Source organism: Arachis hypogaea, chromosome 2 (assembly GCF_003086295.3).
Source record: "Arachis hypogaea cultivar Tifrunner chromosome 2, arahy.Tifrunner.gnm2.J5K5, whole genome shotgun sequence".
NCBI lineage: Eukaryota > Viridiplantae > Streptophyta > Magnoliopsida > Fabales > Fabaceae > Arachis > Arachis hypogaea.
The window spans coordinates 96294328-96315317 of NC_092037.1; the positions used below are offsets into that span (position 1 = coordinate 96294328).

The window sequence follows — 20990 nt, forward strand, 5'->3', positions numbered from 1 at the left end:
AATATATATATATTTTATATGTATGACCGAATGTAGGCATGTTTATGTATCTCTCCAATGGAAGAAAATACATGTCGTATGAAAGAGAGGGTATAGGCACGTGAAAGGGAGGAGGAAAGGGGAACTAGATGTAACTCTTGTGCTTATCCGTTTCCCATTTTGGTCTATTAGCAGGTTCGTTGTATCTCATGACTTATTCAATAGCAAGAATTGAATGTGACAAATTGTATTTATCAAAGTAAACTTTACAAAATGATAAGAGACTCTTCCATATGATTATGTCACAAAGCAATGTAAGCAAAGTATAGAAAACAACAACATCAACAACTAGTTCCATGTCAAGTAGGTCCTAATATTTCATCTAATCTTAAAGCATGAGACTTAAAAGATTTACATTTATCAGGTTCTTCATGTTATTATTGAGTCCAGCTAAATTTTAAAATCGAACAGGCTCATTATTCAATCATGAATAAATGAGCCTAATTTTGATACAATAATATTCGGCCACACTCCGAAAAAATGATCATGATTTTCATTACTTACACAAATCAAATTAATACAGAACGTATATCCTCTCCTTCTCTTCATGACCAAATTATATTTCGATTCTCTTAATCTATTTTCCTCTTCTATTTACATATACAACATTCAAGGTCATTGGACTAGAAACCACTAACACTAAGTACTTACTATACCCTTGCTTTGCTTCTTCTACTACGGAAAAATTGCAAGGTGTAAAACATTGAAGTTTGAATAGATCAATCTCATTGGAGCTATGGAAGAATGAATAACTAGCACAGGATATCATACCCAGAAGATCTTTGATCAATATTCTATCCGCAGTCGCCGCAATTCAGATTTGAATTGCGGGATAGAGCTCAGAGTCCGGCGAGCAAGGCTCCTAATATCTTCTCGGTTGCAATCTCTTGATATCCTCACAAGCTCCCAAAGGGCTCCTCCACTGATCATGTCTTTTGCATTGACTTCTGCAATGTTCATAAAATCAACTGTTAGAACTTTCTCAACATATCAATGTGGCAAAGTGGATAAAACATACCATGCTGTGCCAAGTGGCAAAGTGCAAGCTCAATGTGGCGTCTAATTGGTGCGGATTCATTATTAGCATTTTGTACTATCCATGGAAGTGCACCATCATCTATCAAAAAGGATTTGCCACTTTTTATCCCTGTAAATGCCAGACATAATTATCAAGCTGAAATAAAAACGACATCTATTATCTTCTCTTCCATGCTAGCGCCGAAATTTGGCAGTGTCATAAGTCAGACAAGACAGAGTAGGGAGTGCTGATAGCAGTGAATTAGAATTTTTTGAGACTGATAATCAAATACTGACAAGGAAGAAAGCAGACCTTGATTAGAAGCTCGAGATTCGCATTTAGCGAAGTTGGCAATTCCTCGAGCAATTTGCGAAAGAACATCAGGATGTCCACATCTTACAATTCCCAGTAAAGCCTTTATACCTCCTTGAGATCTCAGCTTCATCAATATTTTATCTGAAGGAAGAACACGAAAGTAAAACTGTGAATATCTCTGGTATTGATAACCCGAGGGACAATATTGAGCCCCAATTCAAAATCTACAAAGGAAAACAAAACCTTTTATTACACCATGTTGAGATAATAGCCAGCTATTTTTATTTGTTGGTACTTACTGTAAATTCACCTAAATAAATGTTCTCACTCTTAAATCATTTCCTCATTCTGTTCACACCAGAATGAAACAAGGACATGGTTATATATTATGTAAACTGAATCTCTGGACAATATTTCATGAGTAAATGGTTAAATTAGTCGCTGAAAGCTCACCTATTCTTCAAACTGGTCTCTGAAAGATTTTTTTAATTAAATTCATCCTTCAAAGATTTTAAGTTAGTCATGTTAGTCCTTCTATTATTCCTGTTGCTAATGGCATTAGAGTTTGCGGATGCGACACGTTAAGTGACACCGCAACACACACCTAGTAGTCTTCATTGGCGTATAACATGATAAGTTTATGAAATCAGATCAAATCAATCCGAAAGGGATTCTAATGCCTCAAGGTCTCCCTTAATTAGCAAACTTTGACGCCGTTAACAAAGGAAGTGGCGAAAGGACCAACGTGATTAATTTAAAATCTTTGAAGGGCAAATTTGACTAAAAAAATCTTTCAGAAATTAATTTGGAAAACGAGTAATCTTTCAAGGACTAATTTGGAGAATAAATAATCTTTTCGGGACCAATTTAACCATTTACTCAATATTCCATGATGCATCATTCAAGTTTGACTCTGCTTGAAGGAACGTGAACGAGAAAGAATTAAAAATATCACGAAAAGTTTACATGTCAAGTTATTGCATTGTTTTAATTTGGAAGGTGAAATTCAAAAATCTACCATGAAAAACGAGGGAACATACCATTCCCACATAGGTTAGCAATGGCCCCAGCAACCATTCGAAGAGTTTGTGGTTCTTCAGCATCGGATGCAGCCATTGATAACAGAGTAATTCCTCCTTCAGACATTATGAGTTCTTGATTGGCCTCTGAATTGCCATGAAAGAAACCAAACGAATATCAAAACAAACAGGAACCAGAAGCACCAAATCCCTAATAACTGGTAACATTAACAGATTTGGAATAAATAATCCTGTTAACTCAGCATATTGTAAATATCTGCAAATAAATGATCACCATTCATGGCAAGATTAGCAATTGCTCCTGCTGCTACCCTGCGAACAGTTTCATCCTCATATCTTCTAAGCAGCATCAACAAGGAAGTAAGACCACCAGCTTCAACAATACTTTTCTGATTTGTCTCTGCATGTTATATATTGAGATGAAGTGTTAAGAATCTTTATATACTACCATGAAGGCACAGTCTGATATCTTTTTGAAAGACCGTAAGAATGGAAATGAAATGGGGTGAATTTTTTCAATGGACAAAACATGAGATAAATATCTTGAAGCTCGTATTGTTCTGAACAAAATTCTCAAAAGGATGGCCCTTCTGATGTTGAAAGAACTCACTCTCTTCCCAGAGTTTGTCTGATATATTGTAAAAACAAATGCATTGAAAATAAAACTGAAAAGGTCGGTATCAATTAACAACACTAACAAGAAGAGGAAAGCATCTACCTTCAGCTGCTAGGTTGGCCACCACTTTCACAGCATGTACTCGTACATTGGCATCATCTGACTCGAGCAATGATAAAATCTTATGCAATCCAACTGTTTAAAAATTAAAATAATGTTAGTCGTATACACAAGGATGTAAAGTTTCAACTATAACTCAGCCAACTTGTACCTTGTTCAAAGAGGGTGGCAACAGATGCCTTCTGATCATTCCTAGTGTCTTTGGGTTGGGAATGTCTACTTTGAGACAACGAAGTATCCATCGCAGGGAATGCATTTCCAGAACTTCCACTTTCTAAGCACCTTCTCATCTATAGCCATAGCATTAATGTATATTCACATGAAAGAAATTAAATAAGATATTATTGAAGTTATGCAAGAAACTGGAGTATAATGGCAACAAGAGGCATGGAGAAAGAAGACAAAACTGAAGTCATGACAAGGTCACTAGTCATGGATTTTCAGTTAGGTCTCGATCTATATGTTGAAAATTTTTTATTTGGTTGTCTGCGTTTCAAGATTTTCATGTTGTCCTTACTATTAAAACCATGTTAGTAATTTATAACGGTGCTCAACCTCGGGATACATTTGGAGTATTAGAGAAACTCTAGTCACACCTAAATATACATTATTGAATTATCAAGGACTAAAATGTTAAACCAGTCTACATATGGATCCAGATTCCAAACTAGCACTTATTACTCAAGCGTATGCTGCATACTGAATCAGAGATTCAAAGTGACACATACCTGGTCAGCTTCAAAGTTTAATTGCAATAATTGGCTTCTTAATATTATTATTTCTTCTTCAAGTTTCTTTTTCTGACTAGCATCATCCTCCAGGATTTTGCGAAGCTTTATCATGTCAGCATCACCTCCTGCCTAGTACACCAAAATGTTCCCCATATATTAGAAAAATCATACTTGGAAAAGAACTGAGTTAGTGAGAGTTATCATTTAATTGAAACTAACCTCTACTTGTCCATATTTACCCAGTTGGATTTTTTGACTTTTTAGCTCTTCTTCAATTGCCTTTCTCTTGCCTTTTTCAATTTCAAGAAGCTTTTTGACCTCAGCAACTTCATCAGCAGAAGATGTTGCAACCCCCTATACAAGTAAAGAATACACACATGAATAATAAAGCAGAAGACAATAAAAAAATGTATATTGGATATCACTACTCAATTAGCCACGCTACTTCAACAAGCCAATGTCAAAACATATCACTGAACACTTATAAATAATGACACTGAAATCAAATCAAGCATTAAAACGTAGAGCAAAGACAAGCGAAGCCAGCTAGAAGAATCCTAAAATAAAAGATGGGTGTGATATATATAGAGTAAAGTATTGTTTTTGTCCCCAACGTTTGGAGTAAGTTCCAAAATTGTCCCTAACGTTTCAATCGTCCTATTTAAGTCCTTAACGTTTCAAAATTGACTCAATGTTATCCTATCGTTAGGAATCCATTAACAGAATTGACGACGGGACAAAATTGAGACGATTTTGAAACGTTAGGGACTTAAATAGGACGAACACGTTGGAACGAAAACAATACATAGAAATAAATTTTAATTTTATTTTTCAATAATATCAATTTTGTACTGTACATAGTATTCAATTATTCTTTAATCACATCTAAGTAAATTACATTTAATCACATTACTTTCATTCTAAATAAATTTATTTTTTTATAATTTTACACTTTCATTCTAAATAAATAATGTAATGTGATTAAAATGAAAGTGTAAAATTATAAAAAAAATTATAAGTAATGTGATTAAATAATGAAAGAATGAAAGTGTAAAATTATAAAAAAAATTATAAGTAATGTGATTAAATAATGAAAGTAAAATTACATTATTTAGAATGAAAGTATAAAATTTATTTATTTATAAAAAAATTACATTACTTTAAGTGTAAAATAATAAAAAAATTAATTTATTTATAATGAAAAGTGTAAAATTATACAAAAAAAATATAAGTAATGTGATTGAGTAATGAAAGTAAAATTACATTATTTAGAATGAAAGTGTAAAATTATAAAAAAAATTATTTATTTAGAATGAAAATGTAAAATTATAAAAAAAGAATTTATAAGTAATATGATTAAATAATGAAAGTAAAATTACATTATTTAGAATGAAAGTGTAAAATTTATTTATTTATAAAAAAATTACATTACTTTAAGTGTAAAATTATAAAAAAATTAATTTATTTAGAATGAAAGTAATGTGATTAACTGTAATTTACTTAGATGTGATTAAAAAATAATTGAATACTATGTACGGTAAAAAATTGATATTATTGAAGGATAAAATTAAAATTTATTTTTATGTATCGTTTTTGTCTCTAACGTTTTCGTCCTATTTAAGTCCCTAACGTTTCAAAATCGTCTCAATTTTGTCCCGTCACCAATTCTGGGGATCCCTAACGCAGGACAACATTTAGTCAATTTTGAAATATTAGGAACTTAAATAGGACGATTGAAACGTTAAGGACAACTTTGAGACATGTCTCGAACGTTGGGGGACAAAAACGATACTTTACTCGATATATATATATATATATAAGAAGAAATATTATTAATGGAAAGTAAATGATATTCCAAGAGTTGGAGGATAAGATATAAAATGCATGCCACATGCAATGTGTAATTGAGACATTGATATACCCTTAATATAAGATATCATCACAAAAACATCTGTCATTTATCAAGAACAAAGACAATCTAGTTTTAAGATTTTCATATAGGTAGATAACCTTTGAAATAAAATACCTCTCCACAGCCATTGACAAAACCATTGCAACCTTGTCTTTCCTGACTTGTCATCAACTTCTGCTCCAGCTGCTTAACTGATTCCATGTACTCCATCTGACATTTCAATCTTTCTCTCTACAGGAAACATTTTAGTTTAATAAATTAAGTAAATATATTGTTCGCATTATGTTTAAAAAAATATCCTCTTAGGCGTTCAAGAGAAAATAAAGTAAATATATATGTGTAACATGTTTAGAAGTACAACATGGTTAGGAGGATTCATGAAAGCTGCAATATTTTGGTAATTAGGCACTGGTGCAACCACATTGACATTGCAGACTAGTGGTTTGGATAATATGACCCAAAAGTCTCAATGCCTCGCAATCCTATCTGTGAAGCCTAGGCCTTCTCTACCTGCATCTTTCTATATTAATTTCTTCCAAATAAATTTATTGCTTATTCAGATCTTTTAGGTCAGCCAGAGGACATAATCTATTTTACAACTTGTAATACTTTCTTTATAACCTCAATTACTGTCTGTAGATGCTGTTTACAGACTAGAAGGCTAGGATCTAACTTCAATCAATCATCAAACCTAAACTATATATGAAATCCATAATCAGATACCTTAATAAAAAACAACCACCCTTAACTATCCAGCATGATATATAAACTTTATAGATCATTTCAAAAGCAGGAGATGTAGTTTTTAAAATAAAAATAAAATAAAATAAAAAAACAACATACCTCCAATGCTTCAGCAAAGTTCTTCTCAACTTCAGCAATACGACATTGTGCCTCCAAATTTATTCTTTCAACTTCATCTTCAAAAGCTTTCCGCTGCCTTTCATTTTCTGCAATAAGCTTATCTAACTGTACCTCAAGTTTCCGAGACAAACTTTTATAATCAAACTCCTCCTTAATTTTCAGCATGTTTTCAACCTTCATAGCCTGACACATCAATACGTCTTTCATGTAAAGCCAGCTAATGCACTTGGGTTAACTTAGTAATAACTAATAATAATAAAATACATCATCGGAAAATAACTTCCATGAGCCAGACAAAAACTGTGAAGAATAATGAATTTACTACAAATTGTTTGGGGAAATCCAGCTAAAAAAGGGTAAATTAGATGCTAGCAAAAGTATATGAATGCATGATAAAAAGAGACAGGAAAATCAATGCATATAAATATCTAATAAATAAATGGCAAATTATATCACCAACAACTACTTTTTTTCGTATATCTTATTTTTGCCAATGAAAAACACACCATGAATAGGAATTAAAAATTGCATAAATCTTGATAACGGTATTTAATGTGCATTGCCTTGACAACCAACTCTTAATAAAGCTTAAGATATTTGGCCTTAATGGTTTTACATTTCTGTTTTCTCGCATATGATACCCCCTCTCAAGCCAAACACGTTGGGTTTGAAGCATGGAGTGTCTTTTATTCATTTTATTTTATTTTTGTTTTGCAGTTGAATTGCCTTTTAAATTAACTATAAACAGAAGTGGCAAGGATCAAACTTCTAGTCATTTGTTCACAAGGTGCTAAAACCATGTCAACAACCAACTTTACTCAAAGCTTAAGCTATTAGATGGAGGTCTAGAAATGGTTTTATATCTAACATTGTATGGTTAGACATACATGATCAGAGGTAAAAGCTCACCCTTTGGCCGAACAAAATTGTACTAGATGTCTCTCCTCGATGCTGTGGAGATGGACCAATGGTCACAATCAATGAGGTCCGAGCTGTTCCTGCAAATGATTGTAAGACAGAGCACATGGAGTATAAAATACTATAATCAATGTAATTTTCAACAAATAGGACTCATGCCCATAAGATTGATAAGAGACATCTAGTACAATTTTGTTCAGCATATAGTATGTAGAAACCAGCTTTCTAAACTATACAGATGGTAAAGAAAAACTTAAGCCTTACAGCATACTTACATCATAAACCAAATTAAAGCATCTTACCTCCAAAAGAATCCCTAAGCAGCCTAGTAAGCTTTGAATCACGAAATGGTACATGAGCACTGTTTTCGGCTAGAGCATTAATACATTTCCCCAATGCGCTAAGAGAAAGATTGATAGATTTTGCTTCCTCAAGCATGTGCCCTTCACTTCCTAGTGGAGAAAAAGTGAAAAAGCTTAGCATTCACAAAAATACACATTTTCAAACAACAAAAAACATAAAAATATCTTAAACACACTTCAATATACACCTGACTTATGGATACGCTCTGATCCTGCCAAATCAATGACAACAAGCTTGCTCTTTCGAATAAGTGGTTTTGAAGGTTTAGTCAAGTGAGAGGCATCAAAATTTTCAGTCAAAACATTATCTGCACTTTCCACAACAGACCTCCTGACATGTACCTGATAAAGAAGAGATAACTACATCAAGATTACATGCAATTGTTCTGAAACGAAAACCAGTGGCCAACTGGATATCCTGATTCATGACATGTAATAGAAATTACATAAAACACAGTTCATCATTTTACCGTCAGAAGAGCATGACTACGAGAAGATTCAGTATTCATTCTGGTGTTAGCAGCAATTCGATGAGCTTCCCCTAATCTAAGCAACTCCAAAAAAGTCTGCTGGTCCCTTATGTCTACGTGAGTTGCCCCAGGCAAAGACACATCACCACTTCTTGGATCCTCCACTATGGGAATATTATCATTGGCTGGATTTAGTAAGTCCTGGACAGTCTCCATGTAAAGCTACACATTTTCGAGGACAGAGATGATATGAACATTTTAGTAAAAGTTATGATGGCCACTGACAAAAAATGAGATAAAAAGATGCCAATAGAAATATCATAGTCAACAGGCCAAAAGCTTAATGGTTATATAAGGACAATATGGTGGAAGAAGTATAAAAAATAGCATATGATGCAATTGCAGTAAAAGACAAAAGTATTCAACCTGCAGGTATGAGACTGTGACAGAATCAGTTTCTGGGGATAAGTCCGATAAAATATCCTCCATGGCACGAACCATGATACCCCGACTAGAAGTGTCTTCCTCCCCCAATTGTCCAAGGGTAAATGTTTTGCCAGTGCCAGTTTGACCATAAGCCATTACAGTTCCATTATAGCCATCAAGAACACTCTAAAAACCACATATCAAATGGAATGTCAAGTCAAGTTACATACAACACCTAAAAGCACCACAATCCTTTGATTTCTATTACCACTAAGAGTTATGGTTATCAAATAAAGTCTTAAATAGCACTACTTAAAAGCAGATGGCAGAGTAAAGGATATTCTTGTACAAATAGAAAATGCATTACTACAACAGACCTCTACAACGGGCTTAGCTACAACTTCATAAACACGCTTCTGTGACGCAAATTCAGTGAGCACTTCATCAAATTCATAAGTGTCGGAATCCCAATTGTTACGTCGAAGCTTCAATCTTTTAAGCTGAAACATTTAAAAGGAGGAAAAAAGGAAGGTTATTTAAACCTCAAGCAAGGCTTATGCATAAAAAAGCCAAAGGTACACCTATAACCAATGTAAATTGAAGAATCTATAGACCAATATCCACCTCCGGTTGCAATTCTACACAATCTGCAAAATCAGCATCTGCCATCATTTCTTCTGCATTTTGAGGTCTCAATCTTACAGCCACTCGAACTCTTCCAGGAACTGTACACAAGTATGAAATAGAAAAGAAGTGTTACAATATCATCATAGCAAAAACCACAGTTAACGATTACCAATATTTGAGGATTTGCATCCAACAATTAATATATGTATACACACACTCACACACACACAACATAAGCATAAAAAATGCTGCTGAGATTACAAACAAGTGCCAAGTCTACAGTATCTTGTCACAATGAACTGTTCTATATCCTTTTCATCATCAGTTCCAGAATATACTCTACTCCGATGTATAATCTAGGATTACAGAACACATCATAAAACTTCCAAAGAATACTGTTTGAATATAAATTAAGAACCTCATTTCTTCAAAATCAGCTAAAGCTAGAGAACAAATCTAGCACTTTTTCTCAACTAAAAACCTCATCATCAACTATTCATCTCGAGCTTAGGCAGCATAATTAAGACATGATGATTTAACCAATATCACACATTTTATTTTCCAGTTCATCATCCACACGTTAAAAAACTAATATTACTTGAAAATTTGAACACATACAATAAATTTGACCGCTATAAGCCTATAACAGAACACGCGACAAACACTAAAAAGGCTTCTACAACAAAATCAAACGAGTATCTATAAATTTATTAGGTTACTTGAAATCGTAACAATAAAGAAAGAAGCTACTGAAATTTCGGTTAACAAAATGCTGATTTAGAGCTACATTTGCATTCACCTTCATACTCTTACGTTTCTACTACTGCTTACTGTTTCACTATTCAAACACACAAACACTTGCTCTTTCTCACTCTATTCCATTATCAGTGTTGCGAATGAAGAGAGTAACTAAGCCGAAGGGAATCGAATTACTACTCGTACATTTCTATTGTGGAATCAGAACCAGAATTCAAAAGCTGAAATCGGAAGAATGAGAGAGGTGTTAGGAAACCTGCGTCGCCACCGTGAGATGGCGAGCTGCGGCGGGGAGCGCCGGATCCCGGCGGGTGAGAGTGGCGAGGCTTCGTTCTGAGGATGCTGTTGTTGTTGGCGCCTTGGCGATCTAACTTGGCGCTTCCGCGTTGAGCGACGACGTTTCGGTGAATAGTCGACGCCATAGCTTCAAGCTTGTAAAAGCTTCAAAGAAGAATAGGTGAAGAGAGAAGTTACTTTTCTACAAATTCAAATGCAGTGTGTGTGTTTGTGTTGTTAAGTAGTAACTGTTTTTGTTTTGTGTCTCAAGTCTTGAGTCTTAACTCTTAAATCTTAATAAAGCTCGAGTTTGGTTTACCGGTTCATTTTTTGAAAATGAAATTAATTTTAATTAATGTCATAATTTATTATTAAGGGCTAAGATTCCGTCTAAATCTATCTCATAAATACCGAAAATTAATCATCAATTATTTGTAGAAAATAAATAATTAAATAATTATATTATAAGCTCACTCGTGTATTTAAGTAAGTGTTGGATTTCGCATTGTGCATACAGTAATTCATTGACTAACGACAGACTCTTACATGAAACTCAGATCTGCAGCGAATTAGTCCTTATCCTATCGAGTTAGAAAATATTATTATTATAAAATATATGTTAAAATATAAATATATAATAAAAATAAAATAAATCACACATTTATTTACATCTAACTAATTTTATTGGATAAATAATATTTTTAATAAGGAAAAATATAAAGTACCAATATATTATCTGTCAATTTATTGTTAACAATGATTAATTATTATATTTTAAATACATATATAAAGGAATATATCTAAAAAATATATATCTATAAAAATACTTATATTAAACACAGCTATAAAAAAATATTTTTATTAGACACATTTATAAAGATATTTCTATTAAATACAATTATAAATAAGAATTGACAGATGTTGACAGAAATGTTATTGATAAGATAGCAGAATTGAATAATATATTATATATGCATAAGTTATCGTCAGAATGATTTATTACATACACAGATTCATCGTTTCTTGCTCCCAATGGATTTCTCTAACATCTTCTTGTCATATTTATATTAATTTTTTAACTAAAATGTTTTGAATTACCACAATGGGTTAACATGGAGAACTTAAGTACGTAATTTGCATAAGATCATACGTGTAATTTCATTTTATTATTTTAAAAGTGTATTATGGAAAGAAAACGAAAATTTTTAAAAACAAATTAATTTTACTTTTTTCATTAGGTTATTTTTACCTTTTCAGTCGAATTCAAAATCTTCCTTGCAAATATTTTCTAAATGAGTAAAAAAATTGTCATGTTTGATAAACACCTTAGAGACACCTCAATTTATTTTTATGAAACTAAAAATGCGGTTGTTTTGTGTTTTTATTTTTATTTTTATTTTTAATGTTTTTTATTTTAAAAATAAAAAATAAAAAACAAAATTTTATTTTTTATTATTTTGTCTTTATTTTTAACAAATTTAAAAAAAACAAAAAATACTAAAAGTAAAAACAAAAAATAAAAATATAAATCAAACGTATACTAAATTTTCTCACAAAACATGATTTAGAAATACTATCACTTAAAAAAAGTAATTTAAACCATTCTACCAGTTTATTTACAAAGATAATCTCATTTCTGTGAATTTGGAAAATCTCTATTTTCATCTCCATAACAGGGATTTTTGCAAATATCTGTATTGCCGGACATTTTTGCTTCTCTGAATCCAGCAGATAATAAAATGAGGAGAAAAAATGGAATTATGGGAAGCAACTTTTATTTTTTTTTGGGTGTAAAAAGAAATAGAAAGTGAAAGTAAAAAAGGGAGGAGGCAGAAAACGAATGAATGCAACTGACGAAAATTGAAAGGTGATTGGAAACCAAGTGGGCCCACGTTGCAGAAAATTGGCCCAAAAAGATACATGATTCTGCTGCCAACCCAACAAAAGATTAAATCATTAAAGTTCCATGTAAAATTTTTATTTTCTTAAAAAAATTATTTTTTTTCAATCTCTGAATTTATTAATTTTTTAAAAAATATTTTACATAAACGTCTAATTATATTTATTTTTTTAAATAATTTTTATATAATTAATATAAAAATAATTATTTTTATTTACGAGTCATTATGTATTTAAATATCTATATAATACTACTTTATACTTATAATGCATTAAAATTAAATTCTTAGAATAATTATATATTATATATATTTATTTTGAAAATAAAAGAAAGGTTTAATAATAACTCAAATCAGATAAATAACTATCTACAAATTTTGAATGTTAAATTAGAATCTAGAAGTGAATGAGAATCATAGAACTATAGAAGTGCCCTGAAAGGCAAGAAAATCACAATTCTTGCACTACCTCATAAGTCACCATTCAACTGCCTCATTTAGTTTTTGGTGGTATTTCTAGGTGATGCTTTAAATACATGACAATGGTGGTAATTCATGCACTCATTTTTTTATTTTTTATAATATGTAAAAGAGATGTTTGGTGTATTTATTATTTGTATCAAAGTTCAAAACTCAACTTAAAATTCATGAAATTCTTTGACAATGACCCAGAAACAAGTAACACAAATTTAGTAGTCCCTGCTTGCAGAGCTGGAGTTAGACAAAATATTTAGGGACTGGCATTTACGAATTAAGTTTAAGAAAATTATTTAAAATATTAGGGCATTGATAATTTATTAGTAAAAAGATATTATAGTGTTTTAATAATGAATGTATTGATAACTTAATTAAAAAAATATTTTACTAATAAATTAGTTAGTATACTGTTATTATTTCTAAGTAATACCTATTAACAATAACCAAGTTGAATATTAAAGTATTTTATATAGCCTATTAAATTTTATATCTGAACTAATAACTTGTCAATATTTTGATTGTTTAATGGCCAAATTAAATTATTAGATATAATATATAAAAGTAAACAAATACTTTCTGATTACAAATTTAAAAATATATGGATTATGTACATCATATTATTTGCTATACAAAATCTATATTTCCTCTAAATATAAATCTTTTTAAACTAATTACATAAAATAATAGCTAATATTATATATACACCAAAAATTACGATAAGCAAACTTATTATTCCTAATTAAAAAAATAAATATGGTAAAATAAGAATAAAAATGGCACCTCTAATAATATAAAATATATATTTACTATAATAAAAATAATTTAGAAGGAACGCATATTCACAAACAAATTAAAGATACTCATAAAGTAAAATTAACATTTTAGAGCCCCTGCACTATACTTCGCTCTGTCCCTCCTGCCTACTAGAATTTGGGAGATATTTCATTATTTCACTTGCAATAATCAATTAGCTTAACTTACACATATAAAGTTCATGAAATGAGTTAGATTTCAATAACATGGCTCCATAATATAGTTTAGTCTTTCATATATCAATTATCCTTAAATAGAATGAAATGATGAAGAAATGAAAACTCTTGAAGGAAAAAAAAAAGAATAATTGAAGGTGTTCTTGTTGCATTTTGATTGGTCTATCTGTCCTTGCAAAATTCTGTTCTACATCATCCAATTCTTCTTTTGATTTTGTACGAGGATGATGTCTTCCATGAATTCTGCTTACTCCATCTTGATCCAATTTGTTTCTTGCAATCTTGCTGTCCCAAAACAAACACATTAGACACTAAACCATAAATGTTTGCTATCACAAAGTAAGTTTCTTCATTCAACAGAAACTAATACTAAGATAATAAAATGCATACCAAAACCGATGAGGGATGATCTTTGAATTAACAAAATTATAACCTTGTAATAAACACTGCATAATTGCACTTAGAATTAGAACAAAGTATGTCTATGCTGCATGTAGTTTATGTATAACATTATGGCTCAAAATGCCTAATCTCTCACTGACAAAAAAAAAATCTTCCTTGAGTTGAGCAACATTTTTTTTGAGAACATCATATCAGCCACTCAGCCTAGCTTTCAACATTACTTGCTCCAAATTAACAAGTTTTTCCATGCTATCAAACATCAACAATCTAAGAATTTTGTGGAAAATTGGAAAAAAGACACAAGAAAATTCAATGCTTGTACTTATTTGCTTATGATTCCATTAAAATAGGTCACACCATGTGATGGTTGTACATACTTGATGTAGCAAAAGCAAAATCCTTATTCACAATGGTTATGGAAGGTGTATGAGAAGGTATATTATACAAGATATGTTATGAATCATAGGAGTAATGCAGTGTAGGATTATATCTCTAAGAGTGGTCCAGGTTGAAGTTTCTGTATGCAACAAGAAAGTTCAACTATATGCCTAGCTCCTTGTCCATGTACTCAACCAGCAAATAATTACTACATACAAGAATTCCATTCCATTATATAAATGGAGTAAACATGAGAAATCCGAATTCTCAGATGAATTTAAATTATTTATTTTTATTTGTTCTAAAGTATGAAAAAGAATTTAATTCTTAAGAGCTTGTTTGGAAATCTATGAATTAGAATTCACTCAAGAATTAAAATTCTTTTTCTTGTTTTAGAACAAATAAAAAGGAAATATTTGAATTTCTTTGAGAATTCCAATTCTCACTTTTCTCTCATTTACAAATCAGACCAAAATGGTCTGATTTTGAAATTAATTCTCACACTAAACAAGCTCAATATGTCAAATATAAAAAAATCTCTATTTATAATTAATTATTCTAATTTTGTCGAACACCTATTTAGTCCTCTTTCTTCTCCTTGTTAAGGACAAAATTGTAAAAGAAGAAAATTTAACTCATAAAAATTATTCCAAATTAAAGAATTGAATTCTATTCTATTAATATGTTAAAGTCATTCAAAACCATGGAATTGATGATTTGAGTATCAAATAGAAATAAATTCTATTATTAAAGAAAATAAAATTCTTTTCTTGCATTTAAATAATTTCCAAACAAGCTCTAAGTAATTTTAATTTTTGTGATTCCAAACATACTCTCAAGATCTTCTAGATTAAGAAAATTAAAATATGTAACTCAATTACTCTACAAGATCTTTCTTTAAGCATGCCCAAAGATTTTGCTATATTGTTTATTGCAGATTTCACACATGAGACTTTGAAGAGTATAGATAAGAGCATTTATAATGTTAAACTTGTACTGCAATGGCAATTAATTTCTCCAACAGGAAAAAGCAAAGTACATGACAAAGGTAACGTGAAATCCAAATAGAGGGCTTACAGAAAAAGGAGGATCCTTACAGAAATTGGAGGGGCAGCACCCAAAGGCATCAAATTCACGGGTCCCAGAAGAATCAGTAGATGTCCCTATACATGAAGAAATAAATGGGTAAAACAGTTGAATGGGGATGGAAAGAAAATCCAAAATTGATACCGTATCCTAAAAAGCTAACAGCTCCCCATGGAAATAAAACAAAGATTATGTAGGAGAGAATGAATATGATATTGGAGAAGATGAAGTGTGTTTGGAATAGAGAGAGAAAAACAGTACCTGTTTTAAGATGTTGAATCATTACGAATCTGTTTTCCATTAACAGAAATGTAGGGGATGTGGGAAATGGTTGGCCAAATGTGGGGGTCCTTCTTCTGTATGCGTTCCCCCAACAACGGACTTTCCCTGATGAAGAGTTTACTTAAAGAGGCAGGCAGCCTTACATTCTCCAGCTTGGAGCAGTCTGAAATTGATAATTCCCGGACGGACTGTGACTGTGACACCTCCAGAGATGTCAAATTTTCACATCTTTTGATGGTCAGCTCGTTGAGATTTGGGAATGCTGGCAATGCAAAGGATGTAAGTGAATCGCAGCTGTTGTCTATACGTAAGCTCTGTAGTGAGTGATGTTGTTGGTGCCGCATTGGGAATTCTACATTCATGCAATTCTTGATGGACAGATATTGCAACGAAGGGGGCAAGGAATCTCTTGGAAATGATATGGCTGATGAGCAGTTTGAGATTTCTAGCCATGTGAGAGAGGTTGGTTGGGTGTGGGTCATGACATCAAACACATACTCCACCTGCTGCTCTCCACATATTGATAGTTGTTCCAACGTGGAAAGTGGTAGGTCCTGCATTCTTGCTTCTTGTTTGCCAGATATTCTTAATTTGCGTATGATGGGAGCTCTTGGCAGATAACAACCAAGCTGCTCGCATCCTGAAATCCAGAGTTCCTTCAGGGATGGAAGAAAAGTGGGCAAATCTCCTCTTAACTGAGGACACTCCCATATCCTAAGATGCTCAAGTTGAGGAAATGGTGCATCATTGTCATCAGATTCAAACGACTCCCATTCCTCCCAGCAAGGCATTCTTCTAATAATCAGAGTTTTAAGGGATCGGAAGGGTATCTCCCGATGATGATCAGTTCCATCATCCTTGTAGAATTCACCACCAATCCTCCTCACCTTATCGAAGTTCGAAATGACCAGCCACTCTAGAGCGGGTAACTGTCCAAGTGTAGGAAGCACCCAACAATTCCCGCATCCACTCAGCTCCAACTCAGTCATGTTGTGGTACAAAGACTGCCCTACCCATTCTGGAAACATGGTACCCCTGTAACCCTTGATTCTTAATTCTTTCAGGTCTTTGTGAGGTTCTAATTTGGCAAGTACATCTTTCTCCATTTGGGAATCAACCATATCACTATCTTCACCTGATGACCACTCCAAACATAAATCACTCATGTATTTCTTATCAACCATCCTTGCCTTCCAAGCCTCACTGCTGTTAATGACATTCTCTAATTTCTCAATATGAAATGACCCTCGAAGATTTACAAGTTCTGCTAATTCCCCAGCCCCGTTCTCTTCATGCTTGCCAACAATATAGTAACGCAGAATCTGCAAGTCTTTCAATTTGCCCATACCTTTTGGCATCTCTTCCAGTTCAGTGTCTTCAATATCAAGATGATGCAAATTCACAAGTTTTTGCATGTTGGAGGGAAGCTTTTTAAGTTTCTTACATTTGCTCAACTTCAAAGTTTGTAAATTGTACAAATCACACAGTGACTCGGGCAATGATACGAGAAGTGTCTGAGAAAGATCTAAATAACGCAAGTGAATCAATTCACCAATCGAATGGTGCAACAAGTCTTCTTCAAGGTAAAATGATTTAAATGACAACACTCGTAAGCACTTCAGTTGTTCTAGCAGGTGACAAGGATCGATTACTCCCTTTGAGAATTCATATGTATCCAAATTGACTTGCATCAATGTCCTTGCATGCTTTAAACTATCACATATTTCCACGATCTTTGAGATCGAATCATTGTAAAGACCATATGACAAATGACGAGTTTTCGTATCATGCTTAAATACATTTTTGAGTTCAAAGGTTCTAAAATAGAACTTTCCACCATAGAATGTCGCCAAATCATGCATGAGGTCGTGCATTACAAATGAATTTTTATGAGCATTATTAGAAGGCTGAAGAAAAGATCTTGAAGCTAAATCATTAAAACATTCATAACCAACTTCTTCTAAAGTGCTTCCACTCCTTGGTTGTTGCAAAAGACCTTCTGCCATCCACAATAAAATCAATTCATCTCTATCAAATTCATAGTCCTTAGGATACAAAGAACAATAAACAAAACAACGTTTTAAGTACGAAGGAAGTTGGTAATAACTGATCCTTAATGCAGGAAGAATCTCACTTTCCTCTTCAGAAAAATCCCAAATTTCATTGTTCAAAATATCATTCCAATCCCTTTCATCATCTTTGGTACTTAGTAAGCTCCCAAGTGTTTGAATAGCCAAAGGTAATCCCTTGCACTTTTTAATGATTTCTCTCCCTACTTTTTCAAAACCTAAACGGTCTTTAGAAAGCAAGGCAAGATTTGCAAACAATGACCAACAATCTTCATCATTCAACACACTCAAATTGTGGGCTTGATGGTGATGACTTTTGACCATATTTGCAATCTTTTCATCACGAGTTGTCACAAGAATCTTACCTCCATGCCTCCCTGCCTCAGTTCCACATTGAAAAGGAGTTAGCAACTTTTTCCAAGCCATATAATTGTTACTCCACATGTCATCCAAAACAACCAAGAAACTCTTTTCTGCTAGCTCATTCTTCAACCAAAGCTGAACTGAATCTAAATCATTCAAGTTACAAGGACCAGAAGTTGCTTTCTCTACCACAGTTTTAGTCACCTTAAGAACATCAAATTCTTCCCCAACACAAACCCATGTTTTAACATCAAATTTTTGCTGCACTCTATCATCATTGAAAACCAATTGAGCCAAAGTAGTTTTTCCAATCCCACCCATGCCCCAAATGGGGATCACAGATAGTTTACCATCATTACTATCATCCAACAACAATTTGACTATATCCTCCCTCTCTTGGTCCCTACCAACAAATACATCAGACTTTTGAACAAGAGATGTTGATTCAATTCTCCCTGACATGTTCTTCACTGAAATCTTTTCTAGACCAAGGATATCCTTATGACTTGCAATATCTTGTAGTCTAGCAATGATTTCTTCAATCCTAGTAACCATCTCCCTATCTTGCAAATTGAGAAAGCGGAACAGGAAGTTACCTGGTGGTGGATCCTTCCGAGTGGCAGCTTTGGTGGCGATTTCGTCCAGCAAGTCATCAGCATCATAGACAGCATCTTGGAGATTTTCAAGCCACCTCTTGACAGCAGGGTTATAAATCTGTTTCCTCTCAGCATCATTCAGCACAGCTTCAACCACACTCAAAATGTTCTCCAGCTTTTGAAGCAGCTTCTGGTCAACCTTCTTTCCTTTCATCATGTTGATGATCTCAGGATCGGACAGCCGATCAAAAATAACATTGAGAAAAGAAGAGAGAAAAGCTCCTCCAACAAGTTCAGCAGCCATGTTCACAAGAGCAAGAAAGAAAGAAAGGGATGGAAAGGGAAGTGGTTTGTGTATGCACTCAAAACTCAGAATTCTCTCACAAACACAGAGTATGAAATATTATTGTAATGTGGTGAATGCTTAGATTATTATAATTAGCGAATAATAACATATGTTGACTTCATATGCTTCATATGCTTAGATTATTATAAAGCATCTCATTTCTTGCTCCGAAGCTGTGAGATGCTTTGGGTGCCTTTGGTCTTCATTCTCCCTACAACGGATCTTTAGCTGCAAAATGTTTAACAATATCCACTTGTGCATTTATTTATTAACCCGACTACCATTAGTGCTTCCCTGCTTCTTATACCATAAAAAATTGTTCATCTCTGCATTTTTTTTTAAAATAACTTTAACATAAAACTGCTTTTTATATTTTATCAGACACCAATTACTTAAATAGTTTGGAGCCGATTAAGAACTTTTTTAATTATGGAGAGTACCTATAATTATTTTTTAATAATGAAGTCACGATAAACATATTTTGCTTTAAATACAGTTGATAAGCATTTATATAGTTTAAAAAACTTCTAAACTAATTATCAAAATTAATTTGAGATTTTTAATATTGACATTTTAGTATTTATTTTAAAATATATAAAGCAATTCCTAATATTTATCTCCATTAGAGAGGAATAATATTGTCTAACGGAAATAGATATAAAGAAAAAAAATGATAAAATTAGGGAAAAGAGTTGATTAGGTATCTACTATTAAAAATTTGATGGTAAGGGTAGAATTAAAATTTAGGGTAAAAAACCCAAATAAGCCTAGGAGAGTTCCAAATTACCCAAATCAGCCAAATCAAAAATTCATATCTGAATCCACCAGGACGAATTATTATGTAATTCGAATCAATAAGATTCGAATTATACTCTCAAGTAATTCGAATTGATATAATTCGAATTATGTGCATGCAACGAATTAAAGTAATTCGAATTGATATGATTCGAATTATACACATGCAAGAAGACGAAGTAATTCGAAACAACTCGTTTCGAATTGTACTTGTAATTCGAGTTTAGTTAATTCGAATTACTAGGAGGTTTGCACTTTAGAGGGGTTCGAATCTAGTTGATTCGAATTAGGTTAAAATTGATTCGCATAGTAATTCGAATCAAGTTGATTCGAATTACAAGGGTTTCGGCTATAAAAGGAGTTCGAACCAAGTTCATTCGAATCACTTTCTCATTCTCCAACCCCACCAAATCCCAGAGAAAAAAACCCACGTCCGGTACGAGTAAGAGGAGAGCGGCTTTTTTGTCGATGGGGGACGATCCGGGAAGGCTTTATCGTTTGGATGGAGTTGCTCATATCGCCGGTGTGATCAATGACGAGGTTATTGGCTTATGAAAGCGGTTTATGATAACGGTATTTGTTAATGGTTTTTGATAATGGTTTATGTTACTGTGAGTGGTTTAGGATAGCGGTTTAGGATAGTGGTGTAGGCTAGTGGTTTTTGTTAATGGTTTTTTATAGCGGTTTATTTTAGTGTTAGCGGTTTAAGCAAGCGGTTTAGGCCAGTGGTTTTTGTTAGTGGTATTTGAAATTGTTTTTTGTAAGCGGTTTGTGTTAATGGTTTTGGATAGTGGTTTTAGTGATGGTTAGCGGTTTAGG

At 32.7% G+C, this 20990-nt stretch overlaps 2 protein-coding genes across 6 annotated transcripts; both read right to left on the minus strand.

Annotated features, from left to right (window-relative positions):
- Window positions 1–510: 510 nt before the first annotated feature.
- On the minus strand, window positions 511–10758 carry LOC112753746 (kinesin-like protein KIN-UB). Of its 2 annotated transcripts, none has more exons than XM_025801631.2 (19): window positions 10471–10758; window positions 9456–9556; window positions 9209–9331; window positions 8832–9017; window positions 8406–8627; window positions 8124–8277; window positions 7876–8025; window positions 7565–7653; window positions 6635–6838; window positions 5906–6022; window positions 4099–4233; window positions 3877–4008; window positions 3300–3438; window positions 3131–3223; window positions 2687–2812; window positions 2413–2538; window positions 1370–1513; window positions 1058–1186; window positions 511–986 (listed from the first exon to the last, which is right to left on the minus strand). In XM_025801631.2, the coding sequence occupies exons 1-19, from the start codon at window positions 10634–10636 to the stop codon at window positions 826–828; spliced, it is 2697 nt and encodes an 898-aa protein (XP_025657416.1). In that variant the 5' UTR covers window positions 10637–10758; the 3' UTR covers window positions 511–825. The 2 variants fall into 2 exon arrangements, with proteins under 2 accessions (XP_025657416.1, XP_072077385.1); XM_072221284.1 differs by having other exon boundaries at window positions 10401–10696.
- Window positions 10759–13786: 3028 nt separating this feature from the next.
- LOC112753762 (putative disease resistance RPP13-like protein 1) lies at window positions 13787–19664 on the minus strand. Of its 4 annotated transcripts, XM_072221293.1 has the most exons (4): window positions 19031–19619; window positions 15982–18001; window positions 15732–15797; window positions 13787–14139 (listed from the first exon to the last, which is right to left on the minus strand). In XM_072221293.1, exons 1-2 carry the CDS (start codon window positions 19332–19334, stop codon window positions 15987–15989), a joined length of 2319 nt encoding a protein of 772 aa, XP_072077394.1. In that variant the 5' UTR covers window positions 19335–19619; the 3' UTR covers window positions 13787–14139; window positions 15732–15797; window positions 15982–15986. The 4 variants fall into 4 exon arrangements, with proteins under 4 accessions (XP_072077394.1, XP_025657419.1, XP_025657417.1 ...); XM_025801634.2 differs by having other exon boundaries at window positions 13787–14135; window positions 15982–19664; XM_025801632.2 differs by having other exon boundaries at window positions 15982–19664.
- Between the last annotated feature and the right edge of the window lie 1326 nt (window positions 19665–20990).